Raw genomic sequence first — 21,767 nt, forward strand, 5'->3', positions numbered from 1 at the left:
CTGGAAAAAGGTGAAAGTGAAGCAGGAACCCTTTTGTTACCAGAGGTCTCCTGTACGAGTAGGGCAGTTTACCGATCTTGTGATTTCTGTGTTTTAACGCTGATCTAAGAATTTAATACATCTTGGTCGATGTATAGTATGTCATCCCTTTTATATAGGGAAGACCAATAGACTCCTTAGAGAGTGCATAAGAGACCATATATACTGCATGAGGAAAGGACATACATATAGTGCTGTAGTGAGGCATATTTTAGACATGAGACCTGAGCATCAGTTTAGAGTTAGTGTTTTAGAAACAGCCAAAGATGGCATCAGGCTGGGTAACCTCTCTAATGTTACTGAGGAGAAGGAACTCCATTCGGGAAAGGGTCTTAATGATCGCATAGTAATTCCTTCGAAACTGAAGAACAGAAAGTTGAGGAAATAAATATTAAGGTGTCAGTATCATTTACAAAATCTTTTTACGAACAGACATTTATATATGGTTTATTATATAAGTTGGAGAAATATTTTATATTGTATTTGTATTAGTTTTTATTATGGCATTTTATCAAGTAGCACAAGGGTTAACTTGAACTATTGTTGATTGCTATGATGTCATGATGCATGACTGGCTGATTTGAATTTATCATTGCATATATAATGAAAGTTTTAGAAGTTTATATGAAGGCCTGATGAAGCAAATGTTATATTTGTGAAAGCGCTTACCTGTTTTTATTTTTATTAAACATATAGTCTGTGAACCAGCCTCGTCTGTACAAGTGATTTCCTGCTGTGAGTTGCCAAAGGTGTCATCTCTTTTTGGATATAAATCATTTGCTGTAAAGTGCCCAGAGAATATAATGTAGGAGAGAGGTAGATTATTGTGGTTATGCCTTGCTAATAGTTTGCTAGAACAATCACTCCAGCAGTCTCGGCTGCTCAAGACTACAAAGTAAACCTGTGCATTAATGACACATATTGAAACAAATGTTTTTGTGGTGGGAGCTCCCCCTTGTACTTCCATACACTCCTAAGTTTTACATAACTATCTTCAAAGTCAGACATCCGTGGGTAGGAATAAACTCCCCAAGAGAGTGTAGACCATTCTCGTGGAAACTTTCTGCTATGAAATGTTCAACAAAGTGATTACTGAGGGACTGATCCTTGAGGAAGCACCTATTACAGTAGGAGACCAATTTTGGGATGGCCCCCAGAAGAGAAACTTCTGGAAAGAAGAGTGTGAGCTCTGAAGTCAAGATTGGTTTAGGTATGATTGAAATATGCAAAATAAAATCCTTTTTCTGTCAACCAAATGTTTGTGCTGCAATGTCTTGTATTTTAAAGTAAGCAGCATGTGAGTATTCATGATAGATTTAGTTTTGTATGCTGATTTTCTTTTTCTTTAATATTCCTTCTAGGATGTGTCTGTGTCATGTGGCATTAGCTGTATGCCAACCTTTTATTTCTACAAGGATGGAGTAAAGGTAATGTCTGCATGAAGATAAAAGGTTAATAAGAAATAGTTAATTTGGTTTTACTTGCAAGTTCATCAACAGATTTTTAAGTGCTGTGTTGAGTCATGTGGTATAAACTGTATACTAAAGTTTAATTTCTCCAAAAAGTATTAAAAGTAAAGTCTACAGGAAGGTTAAAGGTTGCTTAGTAACACATTATGATTGTACCATCATAAGTAGATTACTGTGGTTGTGTTTAAAGCAGGCTTTTTAAATGTTTTCCTGGTTTGTACTAATACCTGAAATTAAAATTTCACTGGTTCTGTATGTTTTTTATTTTACCTCCACCAGATTCTTTTAGATGACCTCACATGCTGCTGTGTTTCAAGAAGGCTTGCTGTATAACTTTATCTGGAACCAATACCTACCTTATTTGGGTAGGAGATGTTTATTCTGCGAGAATGTCATTATATATCCTTACATTTTGCATATTGCCTTTAATTCTGTAGTACCTTTTTTCCTTCTGTTTCTGTAGCCTGTCCTTTTATCATTCCATTGCTGCATTTTTGCTACCATACGTTACCTTGAACCACTCAGACATGCTGTAGGTGGATTGGACACTTCCTAAATTGGCCCTAGGCATGAGTGCGTATGTGTGTGTGCCTTCTGTGGAAGGTTGGGTGCCTGGCTGGCAACTTTACACCATAAAACTCCACTGCCCATCATGAGCGGACAGGTGATCCGCTGTGGTGACCCTTAACAGGGAAAAGCCGAACGAAGAAGAAGATTGCTGCAGTTTTGCTGTCCCATTACTCTTCCCTACCTCCTTGTTCTCCTTCTTGTTTTTGTTTTGCACCATCTTCTTATCTTTCTGATATGCTTATTTCATGCATTGTATGAATGTTTGTAGACCCAGTTAGATGTAGTAAATGAGACTTTTTTTCTCAAGGGATTAAACCAGAAAAGCTCCAGTGTAACAGTTAAATCATGAAAGTTACATAATGATTTACAAGTTTTGTAGGTTAAGGAATCTTTAGATAAGCTAATGAACAAGGAAAAAGAAGCCAGTAAAAGCTGACTATGCAACTGTTAGTAGGTAATCTCAGAATTATTGAAGATGCTAAGGGGTTTTTCTGAATTACCTAGAGCCATAATGTAATGCTAATTAACGCAATGCATTGTAACTATGTTGTAGAAGTTCTTAGTGTTTCACTGTTGCAGTCATCACATTTGGGTTATCTGCTTGCAGTAGCCCTCAAGTCGGTCTGATTATCAAAGTCTTGGGTCCTGCGTCAGATGCTGTCTCATCTTCCATGACGTCAGGTAGTCAGGGGTATAAAGCATGCAGCCGATGCCATTACATCAGTCTTTCTTGCCGTGCGGTGCCTGAAGTAGAAGCAGTTCGCAAGTGCCAGTCGGCAGACTCATGAAATTTTCGTTGTCGAGTTTCAGAATCGAAGTCTTCAACTAAGCTAAGTACCCCATTGGGGAACCTTTTTCTTGCTCTAAACCAATGTCAGTAAAAGTTAACAATTGTACTTCTTGTGGAAGGCGAATACCTCATAAAGATTTTCATTCATACTGCATTCCTTGCCTAGGCCCAGACCACGACGTACCTCGCTGTCGTTTTTTTGCCTTATTCAAACCTCAGACTATTCGTCATTGGTTTATTTACGCTTCTAAATATTTTGGTACTTGGTTCAATTATCCAGAAATGGCTTCAGTAAGCCACCATCCGACTACCGACATTCTGAAAAATGCAAAGATAAAGATAGAGACGGACTGCATAGGTCCAAAGCTGCCGACGACGCTTCTCCTAAACTAGTCGCCAGTTCGCTGGTACTCATGCGCTTTCGCAACCCCTAATACCCGCTACTTCAGATTCGCAGGCCTCTGCTGAGACCCATTCGGAGTCTGGTATGCCACAAGATGCTTCTTCGACTGTAGAACCTGCGGATGTCTCCACCTTGGATAGGTCCGGAGCCGCTGTGCAGGCACCAGCTTCTGAGGGTGTATTCAGGCCTACTGACTTGCATATTAAACCAACACCATCTTCCTCCTCAAGGCCTAAAACTCGATCCATGCCTGGACAACCAACGCCCAGACCACATGGTCAGGCCCCTATGCCTAAAAAAAAACTAAGAATAGCTGAAGACCTTATTACTCTAATCCGGGGAAGCCACCCTTCCCCCTCTGAGACCTAGGACTGATTTTCATTCTGATTCTTCTGATCAGGACTCTGAAATTTCTGTTTCCTCTGACGAACAGGATTTACCATTCTCTACCTATGATGATTCTGATGCAGAGGACTCCATTCCCTCTGCTTCCCCTCTGGAGGAGTTCTTGTTTGTTGAAACCTTGCATACTCTTAGGGAGCATTTTCGCTGGGAGAGCCAGGATTATTCTGACTCCAAAAAGAGGCTTGGGGATTTCTTACTCCTGCCCCCAACACAGGCCTTTGGCCATCCATCCTGTACTGGACATTGTTGATGATGCCTTCTCAGAATCTAGCTTGGCCCCTGACTCTTTACCTCCTGCTCCCAGAAAACCTGATGGATATTACAGGGTTCCTGACTCTCATAAGTTCCTCTTTAAAAATCCTACTGCAGATCCTGAGACTATTTCACAGGGACCCAAGGGCATTAAGGTTACTGTTGCCAAAAATCCTACCCCCTCTGATAGAGCCCTGGATAGATGGGGTAAGAAGGTATACACTTGCCATTAGGGCCTTAAACTGCCAGTTTCATATGTTAACTTAGCAGCAGCATATTATTGGATTGCTTAAACAGAAAATGATGTTGATTCCTGACTGTTAAAGATTTACAGAATTTAATGCATTCTGCTGAACAAGTTGGAAAACATACTTTGCAATGTGGTTTTGATTCTGTAGAGGCATCTTGCAGGGCTGCTGTCACTGAGTTTGTACTTGGAAGGCATGCTTGGCTTAAGGAGCAATCTTTGCCAGATCATGTTAAAGCTAAATTGCTGGATGCTCCTTTAAACCAAGACCGCCTGTTTGGCAACAAAGCAGAAGAAGTACTTAAAAAGATGGAGGAAAAAGCTAAATCTGTGCAAACTGTTAAAGATTTCTTGCAAGTACAGCCTCCCAGATTCTTTAGGCATTGGCCCTCTAAGAATTTATCCTTTTCTGCCTCTTCCAGGCCTTCAATCCAAACCCAGAACCAGCAGAACACCCAGGCTTCAGTCCCAAGGTATTCACAGGACCAATCAGTGGGGGGCTCCCACTTCCAAAACAGGAAGTAGTAAGACTCCCCCTATGGTAAACTGTCTCAGTGACTTAACTTTAAACCTTCCAAGCCCTGCACAACTGACTGTTCCTTTATGAGGAAAGATTGCCCTGCATTCAAAAAAAATTGGGAATTCATTACCCAGGACAAATGGGTTTTAAATATGGTTTCCCAAGGATACAGATTCCACTTCCACTCCTTACCAACCCCAAACTGTTGACCAGATCTACCCACAAATCAGTGGGCAGAGGCTCAAAAACAGGTTCTCTGTCTTTTAAGCATCAGGGCCATTCAACCTGTCCCAAAAGAAGAATGGGGACAAGGTTTCTACTCAAGACTTTTCTGGTACCTAGAAAAGGCAATTCTTGTTGTCCTGTCCTGGACCTATCTATACTAAACACATTTTTGGTGATCCCAAAATTCAAGATGCTAACTCTTCATCAGCTGCTTCCTATGCTAGGCAAAGATGCCTGGTTGGCAACACTGGATTTAAAGGAAGCTTACCTGCACATCCCAATAAGGGAATCTTGCAGAAGATACCTATGCTTCAAAGCAGGCTACATGCACTATCAGTTCTCTGCACTGCCCTTTGGCTTATCTACTGCGCCCAGGGTATTCACAAAGTGCCTAGCTCCAGTCATTGCATTTTGCAGGCAAAGAAATATTCAAATCTACTTATACCTGGACGATTGTTTAATTCAGGCAGAAAGCCAGGACATACTATTAAATCATCTGGCATTTGTAAGGAAATTGTTAACTTCTCTGGGGTACACCATAAAGGAAAAGAAATCGCATGTTGTACCCTGCCAACAAATTGTATTCCTGGACGCAAGCTTGAATACAACTTCCCAGATGGTCTACCTTATGCCACAGAAATAGGTTCATTTGACAGCCTACTTCAAACTACTGGCCACAAAGACCCAGCTATCTGCAAGGAAAATACTGCAAGCCCTGGGGTTCATGGCCTCCTGCATTCTACTAATTCCATATGCAAGACTGCATATGAGGAATCTACAATGGCATTTAAAAAGCCTATGGTGTCAACATTCTCAGGATGTGGAATCGATTCCTATCATACCTTGTTTACAGATAAAGTTCCTTTGGTGGGCAGATGCCTGCCACCAAAACGAGGGACTGCCATTCACTCTATCCCCTGCCGCCCGAACCCAAACAGACGTATCAGACTATGCATTGGGGGGGGGGGGGGCTCACTTGGCCAGGAAGTGCATTCAGGGCAAATGGAACCCAAGTCAAATGCACCTGCATATCAATCAAAAAGAAATGTTAGCTGTACAGAATGCTCTGACAGCCTTCAAGGACGACATTCTTCCAGGACATTTATTGGTAGATGGGCAACACCACTGTTATGTGGTACATAAACAAGCAGAGAGGAACCCACTCATATCCACTCTGTAGACTAGCCATGACTCTGTGGAACACAGCCTTGAGCTACCAAGTGCACCTACAGGCTCAGTTCCTGCCAGGAAAACTAAGTACACTGGCAGACAACCTAAGCAGAAATCTCGTAGACCCACACGAGTGGAAACTGGAACCAAAGATATATTCAACATGTTGAGAAACAAATGGGGGAGGCCAGAGATAGACCTGTTTGCCCCCCCCCCCCCCGGAACTACCAATTGGACAAATTCTGCACAAGGACTCCCCACAAACAAGCTTGGAAAGTGGATGCCCTGTCCTTCACCTATCAGTTTATGCCTTTTCCCCCCTCTGCCTGTCCTCTCCAAGGTGCTATTAAAGATCAAACCGGACAAACCAAGGACAGTACTGATTGCACCCGACCGGTCACGCAACACTGGTACTCCCTCTTGCTCAGTGTGTCACTGCTGGCACCATGGCACCTGCCTCCGACTCCTGCCCTGCTGTCCCAGCAGGAGGGCCAGATTCTGCACCCACAACTTCAAACCCTGAACCTGTCAGCCTGGCTAATTACCTGATCCCTCCGTTATCATCCCTCAGTAAGCAAGTGATGTATGTCATTTTGGAGGAAAGGAGGCCTAGTACTAGAAAATCCTATGCTGAAAAATGGAAAAGATTCTGTTCCTGGAGCCAAACTCAGGGGATGGGCACAGCAGCACCCAGTTTACCTCAGATTCTTCGATACTTAACTGAGATGCTTCACAAGGGCCTTTTCCTTTTCCTCCATCAAAATTCATGTCTCAGCCATTTCACCTCAGGTGGTTTGTAGGATGACCATGATCAAGAAGAGGAGGAGGAGTTTGAGGGCAGCACCAAGGATCAAATGGTGGAAATTGAAAAGGGTAATTGTGAGGTGAAGTTCAAGGATGAGTTAAGACAGGCACTGTGTGGCAGTGAAGAGTTACCAAATAGCTGGGTAACTGCAGCAGAGCTAGTAAGAGAGACGGCTAGAAAGGTGCTTGGTATGACATCTGGACAGAGGAATGACGACAAGGAGACATGGTGGTGGAATGAAGAAGTATAGGAGAGTATACAGAGAAAGAGGTTGGCAAAGAAAAAGTGGGATTGTCAGAGAGATGAAGAAAGTAGACAGGAGTATAAGGAGATGAGGTGCATGGCAAAGAGAGAGGTGGCGAAGGCTAAGGATAAGGCATATGAAGAGTTGTATGAAAGGTTGGACACTAAGGAGGGAGAAAAGGACCTGTACCGATTGGCTAGACAGAGGGACCGAGCTAGGAAAGATGTGCAGCAGGTAAGGGTGATAAAGGATAATGAGAGAAACATACTCACAAGCGAGGAGAGTGTGTTGAGGAGATGGAAAGAGTATGTTTAGGGGTTGATGAATGAAGAGAATGAGAGGGAGAGAAGGTTGGATGATGTAGGGATAGCGAATCATGAAGTACAATCGATTAGCAAGGAGGAAGTAAGGATAGCTATGAAGAGGATGAAGAATGGAAACGCTGTTGGCCCAGATGACACACCTGTGGAAGCATGGAGGTGTTTAGGTGAAATGGCAGTGGCGTTTTTAACCAGATTGTTTAATGAAATCTTAGAAAGTGAGAGGATGCCTGAGGAATGGAGAAAGTGTTTTGGTACAGATTTTTAAGAATAGGGTGATGTGCAGAGCTGTAGTAACTACAGAGGGATTAAATTGATCAGTCACAGCATGAAGTTATGGGAAAGAGTAGTGGAAGCTAGGTTAAGAAGGGACGTGATGATTAGTCATCAGCAGTATGGTTTCATGCCGGGAAAGAGCACTACAGATGCGATGTTTGCTCTGAGTGTGTTGATGGAGAAGTACAGAGAATGTCAGAAGGAGTTGCATTGTGTTTTTGTAGACTTAGAGAAAGCATATGACAGGGTGCCTTGAGAGGAGTTGTGGTATTGTATGAGGAAGTCAGGAGTGTCTGAGAAGTATATAAGAGTGGTACAGGATATGTACAAGGGTAGTGTGACAGTGTTTAAGGTGGAGGTGGGGTTACATCAAGGATCTGCTCTGAGCCCTTTCTTATTTGCAATGGTGATGGACAGGTTGACAGACGAGATCAGACAAAGTCCCCGTGGACTATGATGATTGCAGATGACATTGTGATCTGTAGTGAGAGTAGGGAAAAAGGTGGAGGAGACCCTGGAGAGATGGAGATATGCTGTAGAGAGAAGAGGAATGAAGGTCACAGGACTAAGACAGAATATGTGTGTGTGAATGAGAGAGAGGATAGAGGAATGGTGAGGATGCAAGGAGTAGAGCTGGCAAAGGTGGAGGAGTTTAAATACTTGGGGTCAATAGTTCAGAGTAACGGTGCGTGTGGAAGAGAGGTGAAGAAGAGAGTACAGGCAGGATGGAGTGGGTGGAGAAGAGTGTCGGGAGTGATTTGTGACAGACTAGTACCTGTAAGAGTGAAAGGGAAGGTCTACAAGAGGGTAGTGAGACTAGCTATGTTATATGGGTTAACGACAGTGGCACTGACAAAAAGGCAGGAGTTTGAGCTGGATGTGGCAGAGTTAAAGATGTTGCACTGGGTGTGACGAGGGTGGACAGGATTAGGAATAGGTATATTAGAGGGTCAGCCCAGGTTGGAAGGTTTGGAGACAAAGCCAGAGAAGCAAGATTACATTGGTTTGGACATGTGCTGAGGAGGGATGCTGAGTATATTGGGAAAAAGATGCTAAGGATGAAGTTACAACAGGAAAAGAGGAAGGCCTAAGATAAGGTTTATGGATGTGGTGAGAGAGGACATGCAGGTGGTTGGTGTGACAGAGCAAGATGCAGAGGACAGGAATAAATGGAAACAGGTGATCCGCTGAGGCGACCCCTAACGGGAACAGCCGAAAGAAGATGATGACAGTACAGATCCACCCCTCTTCTCTCATCCACTGCTGAAGCAGTTCCTCAGAGGGGCCAAAAACTTAAGGCCACCGAGGAGAGCCCCTACTCCAGCCTGGGACCTTAACTTTGCTCACTTTACCTCCCTTTGAGCCAGATGCAAATGCAGAGTTGAAATTAATTTCTTGGAAAACACCCTTCCTTCTAGTCATCACTTCAGCAAGAAGGGTGTCTGAATTACAGGCTCTCATGGCAGTGAAGCTTTTCATCATCTTTCATGCGGACAGGGTGTTCCTCAGGACCAATCCCTCCTTCATGCCCAAGGTGATACCCAGTGTGGCCCTTAATCAGTCCATTCATTTGCCAACCTTCTTTCTAATCCACAGAACAAAGGGGAACGAATACTGCACTCCTTGGACATGCACAGACAACTTGGATTTTACTTGGACAGGGCTAAACCTCTCAGGAAATCTGAACAGCTGCTGGTTGCATTTGCTGCAGAGGAGAAGGCCATTTCAAAGCAAACCATTTCTAAGTGGATAGGCCATTGCATTAATTTCTGCTATAAGCACCATGGAAAACCTACCCCACAGGGATAAGACCACATTCAACCAAGGCTGCATCTACCTCTACAGCCTTTCTTAGAAGTGTCCCTACCAGGGGCATCCTAGAAGCTGCTACGTGGAGTTCTGTACATACCTTCACCAAGCTTTACCACTTGCCAATTTTTTTTAAATCCAGAGCTGACTTTGCCACTGCAGTCTTACAGGGCCTTCTAGCTGGTCCTAATGCTATCTAATTACCTCCTCCCATCCTTAGCTTTGGGAATCTACCCAAATGTGATGACTGCAACAGTGAAACACAAAGAACATGGTACAGTACAAGACTTTGATAATCAGGCCGACCTGAGGGCTACTGCAAGCAGATAATCCAAATGTGATGACTGCAACAGTGAATACACTCTAACATCTACATATATGGTAAGTGTACACAACTTTGCTTTTTGTGTAATGGATCTCTACGTATGAATCTGAAATAAATAAAAACTGAAATTTTTATTAAACATTTATTCCAGATGCATTTGTGACCACATAACTGATAAATAAAGCCATCGGCTGATATTAATTAGTACTATGCTATGGCACTAGCTAGTGCTAATGTGTGTTTGTTTATATAGATCCAGATTCACATTTAGTAACAAATCACAAGATTCACAAAATAAGATCTTCAAGATTATACAATAAAATTAGAACAGTATAAAGAAGGGGTATGAAAAACAATAGCAGATTTTTTTTTATGTAGGCACTCAATGAAATATTAACATTTAAAAAGAAAATGCAACAGAAAACCTTGCTAGCAGAAGAATATATTACATTATGACATCTCCAAATCTCTCTCCTTAGAAGGAATGCAGGCAGAGAAATAAATTAGCCAGTATTTCTCTTAGTCATAGTGACATGCAAAATGTTTTTATTTGCCTCTGTTCTTAGGAAAGATGTTATCTACCTACATGATTGCACTACTTTCACTTTTAAGAGGAACTAGGCTAGTCATACCATAGCTTTTGCAAGCTGCTATTTCCAGATACTGAAGGGTGTGAAAAGGCTTTGATTCAGGTTTGTGTGATAAATGGGCAAAGTAAAACAGGAAGTAATGTGGGGAAATAATATAAGATGACTAGTCCATGCAGAATATGAAAATCAATACTCTTAACAACCCTGGATTAGTCATGCAGAGGAATGAAGCCTTTAATGTGACCCAGATGAACCATGATTTAGTTTACGCACTAGAGGAGAATGGTGGGGGATGTTTGTTAGTAGCTGACATTGGCTTGCACATCCCATGTGGTCTGACTATTGCAATGCTGACGCACTGTGGAGAGAGAGAGGGGTATTGTAGCTTGCAATCACCGTGAACCAGGGACTCTTGTATGACACTGTCAGGCTACATCTGTGCACCAGCCTTAATTGTACGTTGGTAGGAATGGTTTGAGGATGTAACTTTTGCTGGAGTTTTGCAGTCATTTACAAACTTGGAGCACTAACACATGTATGACTTTAGTTTGTTTAAACAGAACAATATGGTCACTTATTTATTTATTTTTTTTGGGGGGGGGGGGGTTGAGTTTTTAACCCAGTGTAAAAGTCTTGCTACCTAGCCATTACTTGAATTAAGACCTTTAATTATGTCAGTGTGAGGGATACTGACTAATGTCTTAGAAAGCTTTAAGTAGGTCCCGTATACAAGAATCTCTAGTTCAGTGTAGGGATGATTGTTGGAGCAAAATTCAGTAAGGTTAGTTTGACAGATCAGTTTTTTCTAGAAAAACTGCGTTATAAGAGATGAGGAAAATGACCAAGTTAAACATTTAACAAAAGCTACAGTGGGGGTAAGAGTAATTCGGTTATAACTGGAGACCAAATTCGAATCAGGTTTATGAACAGGTGTAATTTACAACTTGCTTCCAGCTAGAGAAAAGCTGTCAAGGGTTTCTGAAAAGAAATAAACTGGGATAAAGCTGTTGAGATTTATGTTTAAATGTTCTTCATAGTCAGTGTTGCAATACTAGTCCTTGGGGACTTCCTGACTTGCAGAAGCCTGCAACAGGCCCAGTTTCCAGAGTCTTAGCATCATCCCAAGCCGACGGACATTTTTTGACTGACGCCTGAATGTCAGGGTTTAAGAACAGAGTCCATTGGTGCCATCTTCAGTTCTTTCTAGCCATGCAGTCCAGTGCAATCCACATGTGTATTATACATTCACAGTCCATTAGACACCTTGTATTATTTCCAGACAGATAAGTACCTCATTGGCGAAATTTCTTTTTTAATTATCTTTCAAAAAAAAGTTAGTAACTGGTTGTCCTGTGGGAAGCAAATATAGCAGAAAGATGGGGGGGGGGACCTGGATCAGGAGTCAACAGTAAAAGTGATTGCATTACCTCTAAGTTGATTGAGGACCTTGGTATGAGGTGCCTTCACAGCCCCCAGGACCGAGGACTACTTGGCTGGAACCCTCCAGAGCAACCCTGTGGGTGGTCACCACAGTCTCTGGCCTTCCCACAACTACCAGCACTGCTTGTATGGCAGTCAGGTCTAATGCCACTATGCAGGTATCAGTTTGTTAAGCCTGAGAAGTGGTTCCACAAGGAGTACTCACTCCTGTACTGACATCCGATGTTCCTTCCAAAGTTGGGCTCAGTAGGCTGCATTGCTCAGCTGCAACTGTTAAACCTAAACTGTACCTCAACTGTGGCCTCACCTCCACCCTCAGGCCGCAGGACGAAGTTTTAGGACCTGGTTAAGATAGCATAGAAATTCATGACCTTCATTAATGCCAGAGAACCTTTACAGACTTCTGAAGTCTTCCTAGCTCCAACAAAAAAGACTTTGGGATACAGCTTTCCCAGAAGAAGACTTCTCGTCCTGTGCAGATGAGGAAGAACTCCCCTACTCATGTCACTTGCAAACCCAAACCTACCCTGATTCGGACTCTGACACTCCCTCTTCTGCCTCCCACCTAAAGACTTTTCCTTCAGAGACTCATTACATAACATAACATAAAAGAAGCCTTTAACCAGGAAAAGTAAGCAGATGTCCCAAGCTCAGGCACACTACAGGGAACTGCTAAGTTTACCCTTCCCTCGACCATTGGCTACTGCTAAGTTTACCCTTCCCTTGACCATTGGCTATTCCCCTGGTACACACAGTGCTAGATGATGTTTGAGGACATAGCTCTTCACCTGGTTCCTTACCAACTGCTGCTACCAAACCAGATAGGGTAACGCGCGCAAACATCTCTGTAAAAATCCTAAAGAAGATCCCTCAATAGTCTCCACTGAAGCTACCAAAGGGGTTCCAAAAGGGCCATCCTGATACCCATTACCTGACGACAGGAAGAGCAGATTACTGGTCAGGTTTGGCAAGAAAAAAATATTTGGAATCGCTTCAAAAAAAAATGTTAGCAAAACTCTATTCCATGTTCGACAGAACCTAATACAAGGAGATGCAGGACATTACTAGAGAAGCCTTACAGGTAGCCAGACACTCCTTGAAATGTGGTTATGATGCCTTAGATGTTTTTTTGCATGGCGGCTGCCACAGTATCAGTTATATGCAGACATGCTTGGCTAAGAACTTCGCCAATGTCTGACTGGGTTAAAGCAGAGTTATTGGATGCCCCAATGGACAAGAGTTACTGTCTGGACCCCCAGCTAAACAGGTCTTCAAGAAATGAGACAAAAAAGGCAAACAGATTAAAACTGTTAAAAAAAATTCTACTTGTCCCAAACTCCAAAATGCAGTAGAAACTATCCCTCTAGGCCTTGGCCCCTCCCACCCAGGCAAGACAAGGGAGGCATCCGCATGGAAAAAGATTTGAGCAGTCAAGAAGACGGCAACCAGAAAAGCCTCCAAGATCAGGTGCTGCCAAAGAGCACACCGAACACCTGGAACTATTTGCACCCCCTTCTTGCCTCCTTAACCCCATTCCCCTCCCTCTGTCCCAAACCCCTAGCAGGAAGGCTTTCCATCTTGTTAAACCAGTGGAAGATCATTACAAGGGTTCAGTGGGTTCTCAACATTATAAAAAAGGAATACTTTATCCAGTTAAGGCAACCCCCTCCCCTTTTTTTTGGGGGGGGGGGCATGCCAAGACCTCCAAAGGAGCTAGAAAACCTATTGCCACTGATCTGTCAATGATTTGCTGAGGCAAGGGTCCATACAGCTGATTCTGTTAAGGTTAAGAGGGAAAGGGTTTTACTCAAGACTCTTCCTGGTCCCAAGAAAAGAAGGAACCTGGTGCCCAATACACAGTAAATCCAGAATGCAGACAATTTCAACTAGACTAACAAACTTCAAAGAGCTGTAAGCAAGACACCGTGATGTCCGGGTCGAAATATTAATAATCCATTAAAAGTTTTAGACCTAGTTCTATGGAGGCTAAACAAATTCCTTCAAGTGACAAAATTCAAGATGCATACTCTGCAAAATGTTTTGCCCGTGATTTTTCAGAATGCCTCCATGGTTACAATCACCTAAAGGATGCCTACTTTCATGTACTTATAGCTCTCAAAAACAGAAATTACCTACGGTTTGTAGACTTAGGATCCCACTTCCAGTTTTGTGCTTTTACCATTTGGGCTCTCTACCACCCCAAGAGTGTTCATAAAGTGCTTTGCTCCCCAATAGCACATTGCATAACACTCATGGTGCACATCTATCCCTGTCTAGATGCCTGTCTCATCCAAGGAAAGTCCACTTCAGAGACCCTGTATGCCCTCCAGACAGCTGTAGACTGCTTCTGTAAGGTAGGTCTCATGCTGAACATACAGAAGTCTCAGATAACTCCTCAAAAAAGGATCCTGTTTCTGTGAGCCATTATCGATTCCATCCAACAGAAGTCATTCCTGCCTCAGGACAAGACGGTCTTCTCACAGAGTACTTGAACCATTTGCTTAAAAAATAACTGATCTCAGCCGGAGAGTTCTTTAAAGATCCTGAGATACATGGCTTCATGTATCCTAATGGTCCCTTCAGCAAAGCTTCACAAGTGGAAGATCCAATGGTTTCTAAAAAAATATCTAGTAACAGCACTCTCATCCCCTTGAAACCCTTCTTCTCTTGCTTCTGTGGTGGATATCCACCATACAAAACGACTCGGGAGCAACCGTCACTCTCCCTTAGGCAGATTACCACAGATGGTTCAGGCTTAGCTTGAGGATCCAGCCTATGTCTAGTGAGGGTACAGGGCTTGGCCCCAAAACAGAGACAGTTGCATATCAATCTAAAGCAAATACTAGGAGTTTTTTTCTGGTTATGAAAGCTTTCCAACAACACTCTAGTCCAAGGACCCTGCAAATCTGGACAGACAATACCACAGTCCTATATGATGCATAGACAAACAAGGGGGATCTTTTCTTACCCCTTGTGCTGCCTTACCAGACAAACCTGAATGTTGGCCCATAATTCGGTGATCACTGTCATTCAGTGTTGTGCTAGTTGCTTATAAAAGTAATAAGTTACTATTACTAGTTAGTTTTAAGTTAAAGCAATATGTTACTATTACTTTTCTAAAAAAGTAGTATATTACTAGTTTCTAACTAGTTTTACTGTTAAACTATACTTATGTAAAAGTAACTCATCAATTCTCATGTTCAGATTTACTCACATAGTACTTGTGTGCGAGGAATACATGCTTACTGCACATGAATACAAGTATATTAAAGTTGCATACACAGTGTTACAATAATGATGAATAGCATTTTACAGTTTACAAAGTCCCACAGGCTAGTCTTTATAGTCAGAGAGTCACAATGTAATGCTTAAACCAAAGTATGCACAGCCAGCAACACAAGACCTATAACAAGTTACAACCCATCAAAATTTCAACAATGTACGTTAGGCTAATCTGTTAAAACAAATGCTGAGGATGCAAAAATGTTTACAGAAAATGTCATACAAGTATAACAAGACTGTTAACACAACAACAGCAACCAAAATATCACTTTATATAACTATTCACAATGACTACAATTTTTGTTGGCTCAAAGAAGGAGCAACTTTTCAAAGTGTTCATCAGTGAGTCTATTTCTTCTTGCAGTCAGCACTTGTCCACCAAGACTGTGCAGACGTTCAACAGATGCTCTAGATGGCAGAGCTGTATTGGTGGTCAGAAATATCTTCCATCTGAGAAGATATGCTGACATTGGTTGGCATCGACTCTTTGAAGCTGAAGAAGCTGTCTTCGACAATTAATGCAGAAGCTTCAGATGACCCATGTGCAGGTTCATCCACTTTCTGCAAGACATCAAGAAGCAGAGCCTTGCCTCCGAGTTTCTGCTCGTCTGTGTTCATCCATCGCAAACGGAACTGTGGATGCACTATGCTAGCCAAAATGAGCTCTTCAAGCTTCAGAAGATGATTGAACTGAGCCTCAGTGCCTTTAAAAAGAGCATCAACTAGCAACACAACAAGCTTCATAGACTGCCTGACTTCAGACGACTTGTTTTTCAGGCACGTAATGGTAGGGATCAGGATTCCCATGAAGCTTTTCAGCTTTGACTGCAGGATGTTCATTGCCATTGCCAGGGGCTGCATTGCTTGCACAAACTCAACAACAAAGGTAATTTGTGTAGGCATGAAACACAAGTAAATAACTTTTTGGTGTGTGCGACCATGCATCAAATTGGAGATAAAAATGAAACGATACTTCTTCTATAAATAACAATTTAATAAGGTGTACAGGTAAGCGCTTTCACATTAACTTCTTCAGACCAAATTTGGTCTGAAGAAGCTAATGTGAAAGCGCTTACCTGTGCACCTTATTAAATTGTTATTTATAGAAGAAGTAGTATCGTTTCATCTTTATCTCCAGTTTGATGCATGGCCGCACACACCAAAAAGTTATTTACTTATGTTATTGGTGTGTAGCGTTTACTCCGTTGAGTGTATTACTTATTACTTTTATGCAGGCATGGAGATGACCATTCCAGTCTCTTCACATAACTCATTCAGCAAGCCTTCACCCTGAGTTACAATGAGGTGAATTCTGTCCATCGCGTAAAAAGTGGGAATCCATCGTGTTACATTGGGAATAGCCAATACCAGATCACACTTATTTCGAGCCACCTCAACAGCTTGGGTGCTGTGACTAGCCTTGTTCCAAGCAGCATACCATTTGGCCGTGGTGCTTTGCATGATCTTTTTATACTGTGCATTATTACAAGCCAATTCAGCATCTTGCATGGCAACTAGATCTCAGATGGTGAGGCAGTGAATACGTGTTCTTGCTTTGCCCTGACTGACTCAGCACAGCTGTCATGCTGTTGTAAATCACTTCACCATCATCCTCATCTTGGAACAGAATGCTTGTAGTCTCGGATCTCTCACATTCTGAGAAGACCGTGAAAGCCTTTACAAATTTGCTGCCATTGTCGGTAATTGTTGCACACACCTTTTGATCCATCTTGTATTTGATGGGAATACTCTCAAGAGCTGATGCTATGAGATCATATGTATGCCTTATTGTTTGTGTCTTTCGGCTTTTCCCGGTTAGGGGTCGCCACAGCGGAACTCTGGTTTGCTAATGATTGGTAGTTGTTTTTTACGTGCCGAGTTACCAGCCCTGACGCATAACCTTCAACGAAGGTACGCCCATTCACGCATGTCTCCATGCAGAAGATGCACTAGCTGAGAATCAAACCGGACAGCGTCTTACTGTGAGGCGACAACGCTACCATAGCACCACCACCGCGGGATATGTATGCCTTATAATATCAGTAAATATACCAAAAAGGTGAGACAAATGATGAAGTGGAGTACAGCAAAAACAGTCCAAGTGGAAAAGAAAAAAAAGCAAACTCCACAATGCTGAAATAAAACAACAAAGCTTTCAGACCATAAGTCCTTCTTCAGTGTTTTTTGAAGAAGAATGTGTGGTCTGTAAGCTGCTTTGTTTTATTTCTATTAAAAGCAAAACTCCACAACGCTGAATACATTTTATCATATGTATGCCTTCCCTGTAATCTGCAGCATGACAAAGCAGCTGACTTTCTTTGAAGTGTGTCTTAGTCGATCCATTGGGCGGTGACACCAAAGAAACTACGATTCTGATGGGTCAATACTATCAACATTCATGCTGGAAGAAGCTGCAAGCATGTTCTTATCATTCATAAGCATGTTCATGTACTTTTCTGTACGATAGTATATCTGCCAAATCTCTGTTTTTTTGCTTAAAGTTAAATCACGGTCTCGAATCAAAATCTTTCTCACTGCATCATTAACACCACACACAAGCTTGTCTTTTATCAACTCCTCTCTCAGATCATCAACTCTGCACGTTTTTGACTTGTTTCTCAAGGCAGTTATATATGCTGCAAAAGTTTCACCAGGCTTTTGGTCTCTTGTGTAAAATAGTGCCTTTCCACTATGGTATTCATTTGAGGGTTGCACATTTCTCTAAATTTAAGTTTTAAGCACTCAGTATTAGTTTCAGCCTGTATCACAATATGGCAGTCTTCCCCTTTCTCTGCATAAACAGCAGGTGCATACACAAATGAATGTTCTCTCTCAATGGCTTCTGAACCAGCTAAATTGAACAGAATAAATGCTTTTGTATGTGTGTCTGTATCAGAAAAAGCAGCCTGTATGAAAATATATTCTTGCTCAAACACACTCCAGTTTTCAGTAATATTATTGTCAAACACAAGTAATCAGGTCTGTGAAATCCCTCTGCCATGCCAAATAAGTGTCAAACACACACCAAGTACTTGTAATTATATTCAGCTGTACAACAGACTCTTTGAAATAACTGTACTCTTTGAAAAGACTGTACTGTAATACTGCATACACTGCCAACGCTGCACATTTTAGATACTTTGAATAGCTTTAGTTAATGTGAAAAAGTAGTACATTGTAAAAAAAAAATACAGTTTTCTTCTCTTTTTTGAAGATTTTATAAGATTCTGATATTGTTTCAAATGTTTTCATAATTATTTCAAGTACTTTTGTCAGTATGTCGCAATTTTGAACATTTTGTTTATTCAGTAATTTGTTTGTAATGCTTTGCTTTATATTCATTGAGGGAGAAATCATTTAAATGAGTTTAAGAACCTGGAAGTATTTTCTGACCTGTTTACGAGTCATTTGCAGTCGGTTGAGCCACTATTGTACAATCTTCCTTTTCTGAGTGTGCGTCTCATGGTTTTAAGAAGTTTAGACTTCGGATCCCATTCTGAGAGCATGTCACTCGTCTTGTGTATTCAAATAAGATGACTAGGTTTGGGTGTTCATTTAAGATATTTATTACACACAAACACATCAGGCTGGATGACTGGAACATAAAACTTAAATTAGCTAACTGACTGACTGCTATACACATACATCCTTTCACTCCAGCTGCTTACACAAAATGACACTCTGTTTGCACATGCTGAGTACTTTTTATGCATGTACCCATGAACTTCAGTGGCTTTAAAAGTACAACACACACACTATGATCCACACTTCCTGTGTTCGAGTCAGTGTTCCGGTTTCCTCCCCCATTCCCAAGACATGCTGTAGGTAGATTAGACATTCTAAATTTTGTGTGTGTGTGTGCCTTCCGAAGAAGGTTGAACGGTTGGCTGAAAACTCAACAATGTCAAACTCCACTGCCACTTGTTCTGCAGACTGATGATCCGCCATGGTGATCCCTAACTGGCACAGCCGAAAGGAGAAAACGACTAGTCTTTATAGCTAGACAGTCACAGATAATAATTAAATCAAACCAGCCAACAGCACAAGACCTATAAAAACCTATCACATTTTGTCTATTTTCAGCAACTAAAAATCAAAACCTGAAAAGACTTTTAAGTAGAACATAAAATATTGTCAGGACAAAAGTTGGTTGATTTTATAGATCCACCTGAAGTGTCCTGCCCAATGCAATGGGTTAGGGCATCGAGTGCTCAATTTATGAGTGCGGAGTTTGATTCAGACTGGTGGTGGTATGAAGAACCAGTGCCATTTATTATACTGCAAGGTAAGGATATGATGGTCTTTGTGTTTTACTGTTGCAGTCATCACATTTGGGTTATCTGCCTGCAGAGGTAGCCCTCAGCCGGCCTGAATACCAGAGTCTTGGGATTTCTGCTTTGGATGCTGTAGCTTCTTCCATGACGTCAGGTCATCAGGGGTATAAAACATGCAGCCGACGCCATTACACCAGTCTTTCTTGCCATGTGGTTTCCGAAGTAGAAGCAGTTCGCAATTGCCAGTCGGCTGCCTCCTGAAATTTTCATTTTTTGAGTTTCAGACCTGAAGTCTTCTAAAAGACAAGTACTCCGTTGGGGATCCTTTTTTCTTGCTCTAACCAATGTCAGAAAAAAATGAATAATTGTCTTGCCTGTGGAAAGCAAATACCTCACAGAGATTTTCATTCTTACTGCGTTACCTGTTTAGGCGCAGGCCACGATGTCTCTCGCTGTCGGTTTTGTGCCTTGTTCAACGCCCAGACTATTCGTCTGGCTATTTTTGTAGCTAAATTCTTTCACTCTCGATCTCCGTACTCCGAAATGGCTTCGATAAGCCATCTGACTACTGATCTTCCGAAAAAACTAAGGATAAAGACAGAGACCACATAGGTCCAAAACTGCTGACGACACTACCGTTAAGCTAGTCGCCAGTCTGCTGGTACTCAGTGAGGTGCTTTCACAGCTCCTGATACCTGCTTCTTCAGATTCACATGCCTCTAATGAGACCCATTCGAATGCCGTGAGATGCTTCTTCGACTATGGAACCTGCGGATGTCTCTACCATGGATGGGTCCAGAGCCGCTGTGCAGGCACCGGCTTCTGAGGGTGTATTCAGGCCTTCTTTGGCCCTCTTCAAAAGGAACCTTGACGATTACATGGGAGAAGGGAAATTTACTCCGGGGATCACGTCAGTCGCCGTGCTAGACAGGGGTCCAGGGAAGTAAATAGTGTGGGAAGAAATAGCCAGGGAATTGTTATGGCTAGGTTTGTGTAGGCCGTAGGGCTGATAGCCTAGTACCAACCTATGAACAGATTTCCATACTAAACCGATGACTTTGTTTCAAACCAACAATACTGAGTTTCTCAGGCCTAAAGTTCGCACTACACGTAGGAAACGGACGACCAAAGCGCATTCTTAGGCCCACATGCCACAAAAACAAATGCTTAGAATGGCTGAAAACCTCATTACAAGTAATGAGGTTAAGTCAGCCTTCCCCCTCAAAAAGACCAAGAACTGATTTTCTTTCTGATTCTTCAAATCAGGAGTCTGGAAACTGATCCTTCTGATTACCAGGATTTGCCCTTATCTACTTATGAGGATTCTGATGCAGAGGATTCCATTCCCTCTGCTTCCCCTCCAGAAGATTTTTCTTTTGGTGAAATCCTGCATACCCTTAGAGAGCATTTCCGCTGGGAGAGCCAGGACTACTCTGTCCAAAAAGAGATTCAGGGGATTTTTAAACTTGCCTCAGGTCAGGCCTCTAGCTATCCCTCCTGTTCTGGAAATTGTAGATGATGTCTTTTTGGAATCCAGCCTTACCCCGATACTTTGCCTCCAGCTCTCAGGAAACCTGACAAGTACTATAGAGTACCTGACTCACACAAATTCCTCTAAGAATCCTACTGCGGATCCAGAGACCATTTCCCAGGGACATTAAGGCTACAACAGCCAAAAATTCTACCCCTTCGGACTGTGATTATAGGGCTTTAGACATATTGGGCAAGAAGGTATACACCTCTGCTACTCTTGCCATTAGGGCTTTAAATTGTCAGTTTCATATGTTGAAGTATCAGCAGCATATTATGGAGCTAATCAAACCGAAAATGATATTGATTCCCGATTGTGCAGAACACAAAGATTTACAAGAGTTGATGCATTCTGCTAACCAAGTTGGTAAACCATACTTTGCAATGTGGATTTGATGCCTTGGAAGCATCTTGCAGGGCCTCTGTCACTGAGTCTGTTCTTAGAAGGCATGCTTGGCTTAAGGAACAAAACTTGCCAGATCATGTCAAAGCAAAATTACTAGATGCACCATTAAACCAAGAGCGTCTATTTGGCAATAAAGCAGAAGTCCTCAAAGGGATGGAGGAGGAAGCTAAATCTATGCAAACTGTTAAAGATTTATTACAAGTACAACCACCTAGGTTCAGTAGGCATTGGCCTTCTAAAAACAGGTCTTTTCCAGTCCCTTCCAGGCCTTCTCAGTCCAAACCTAGGGGCAGCAGACCACCAAGACTTCAGTCCCAGGTTATGCACTGATCTAAACAATGGAGTGCTCCCACATCCAAAACAGGGAGTAGTAAGC

General features: G+C 42.2%; 1 protein-coding gene across 2 annotated transcripts in view; it reads left to right on the forward strand.

Annotated features, from left to right (window-relative positions):
• Positions 1–21,767, forward strand: part of LOC122793209 (thioredoxin-like) — a 379,230-nt gene that overhangs the window by 267,293 nt on the left and 90,170 nt on the right. For both annotated transcript variants that reach the window (XM_044061044.1, XR_006363452.1), the window contains exon 4: positions 1,401–1,466. In XM_044061044.1, coding sequence (XP_043916979.1) covers positions 1,401–1,466 — 66 coding nt within the window. The remainder of the gene's footprint in view (positions 1–1,400; positions 1,467–21,767) is intronic.

This window comes from Protopterus annectens, chromosome 2.part0 (assembly GCF_019279795.1).
Source record: "Protopterus annectens isolate FY-2018-M chromosome 2.part0, PAN1.0, whole genome shotgun sequence".
Classification (NCBI taxonomy): domain Eukaryota; kingdom Metazoa; phylum Chordata; order Ceratodontiformes; family Protopteridae; genus Protopterus; species Protopterus annectens.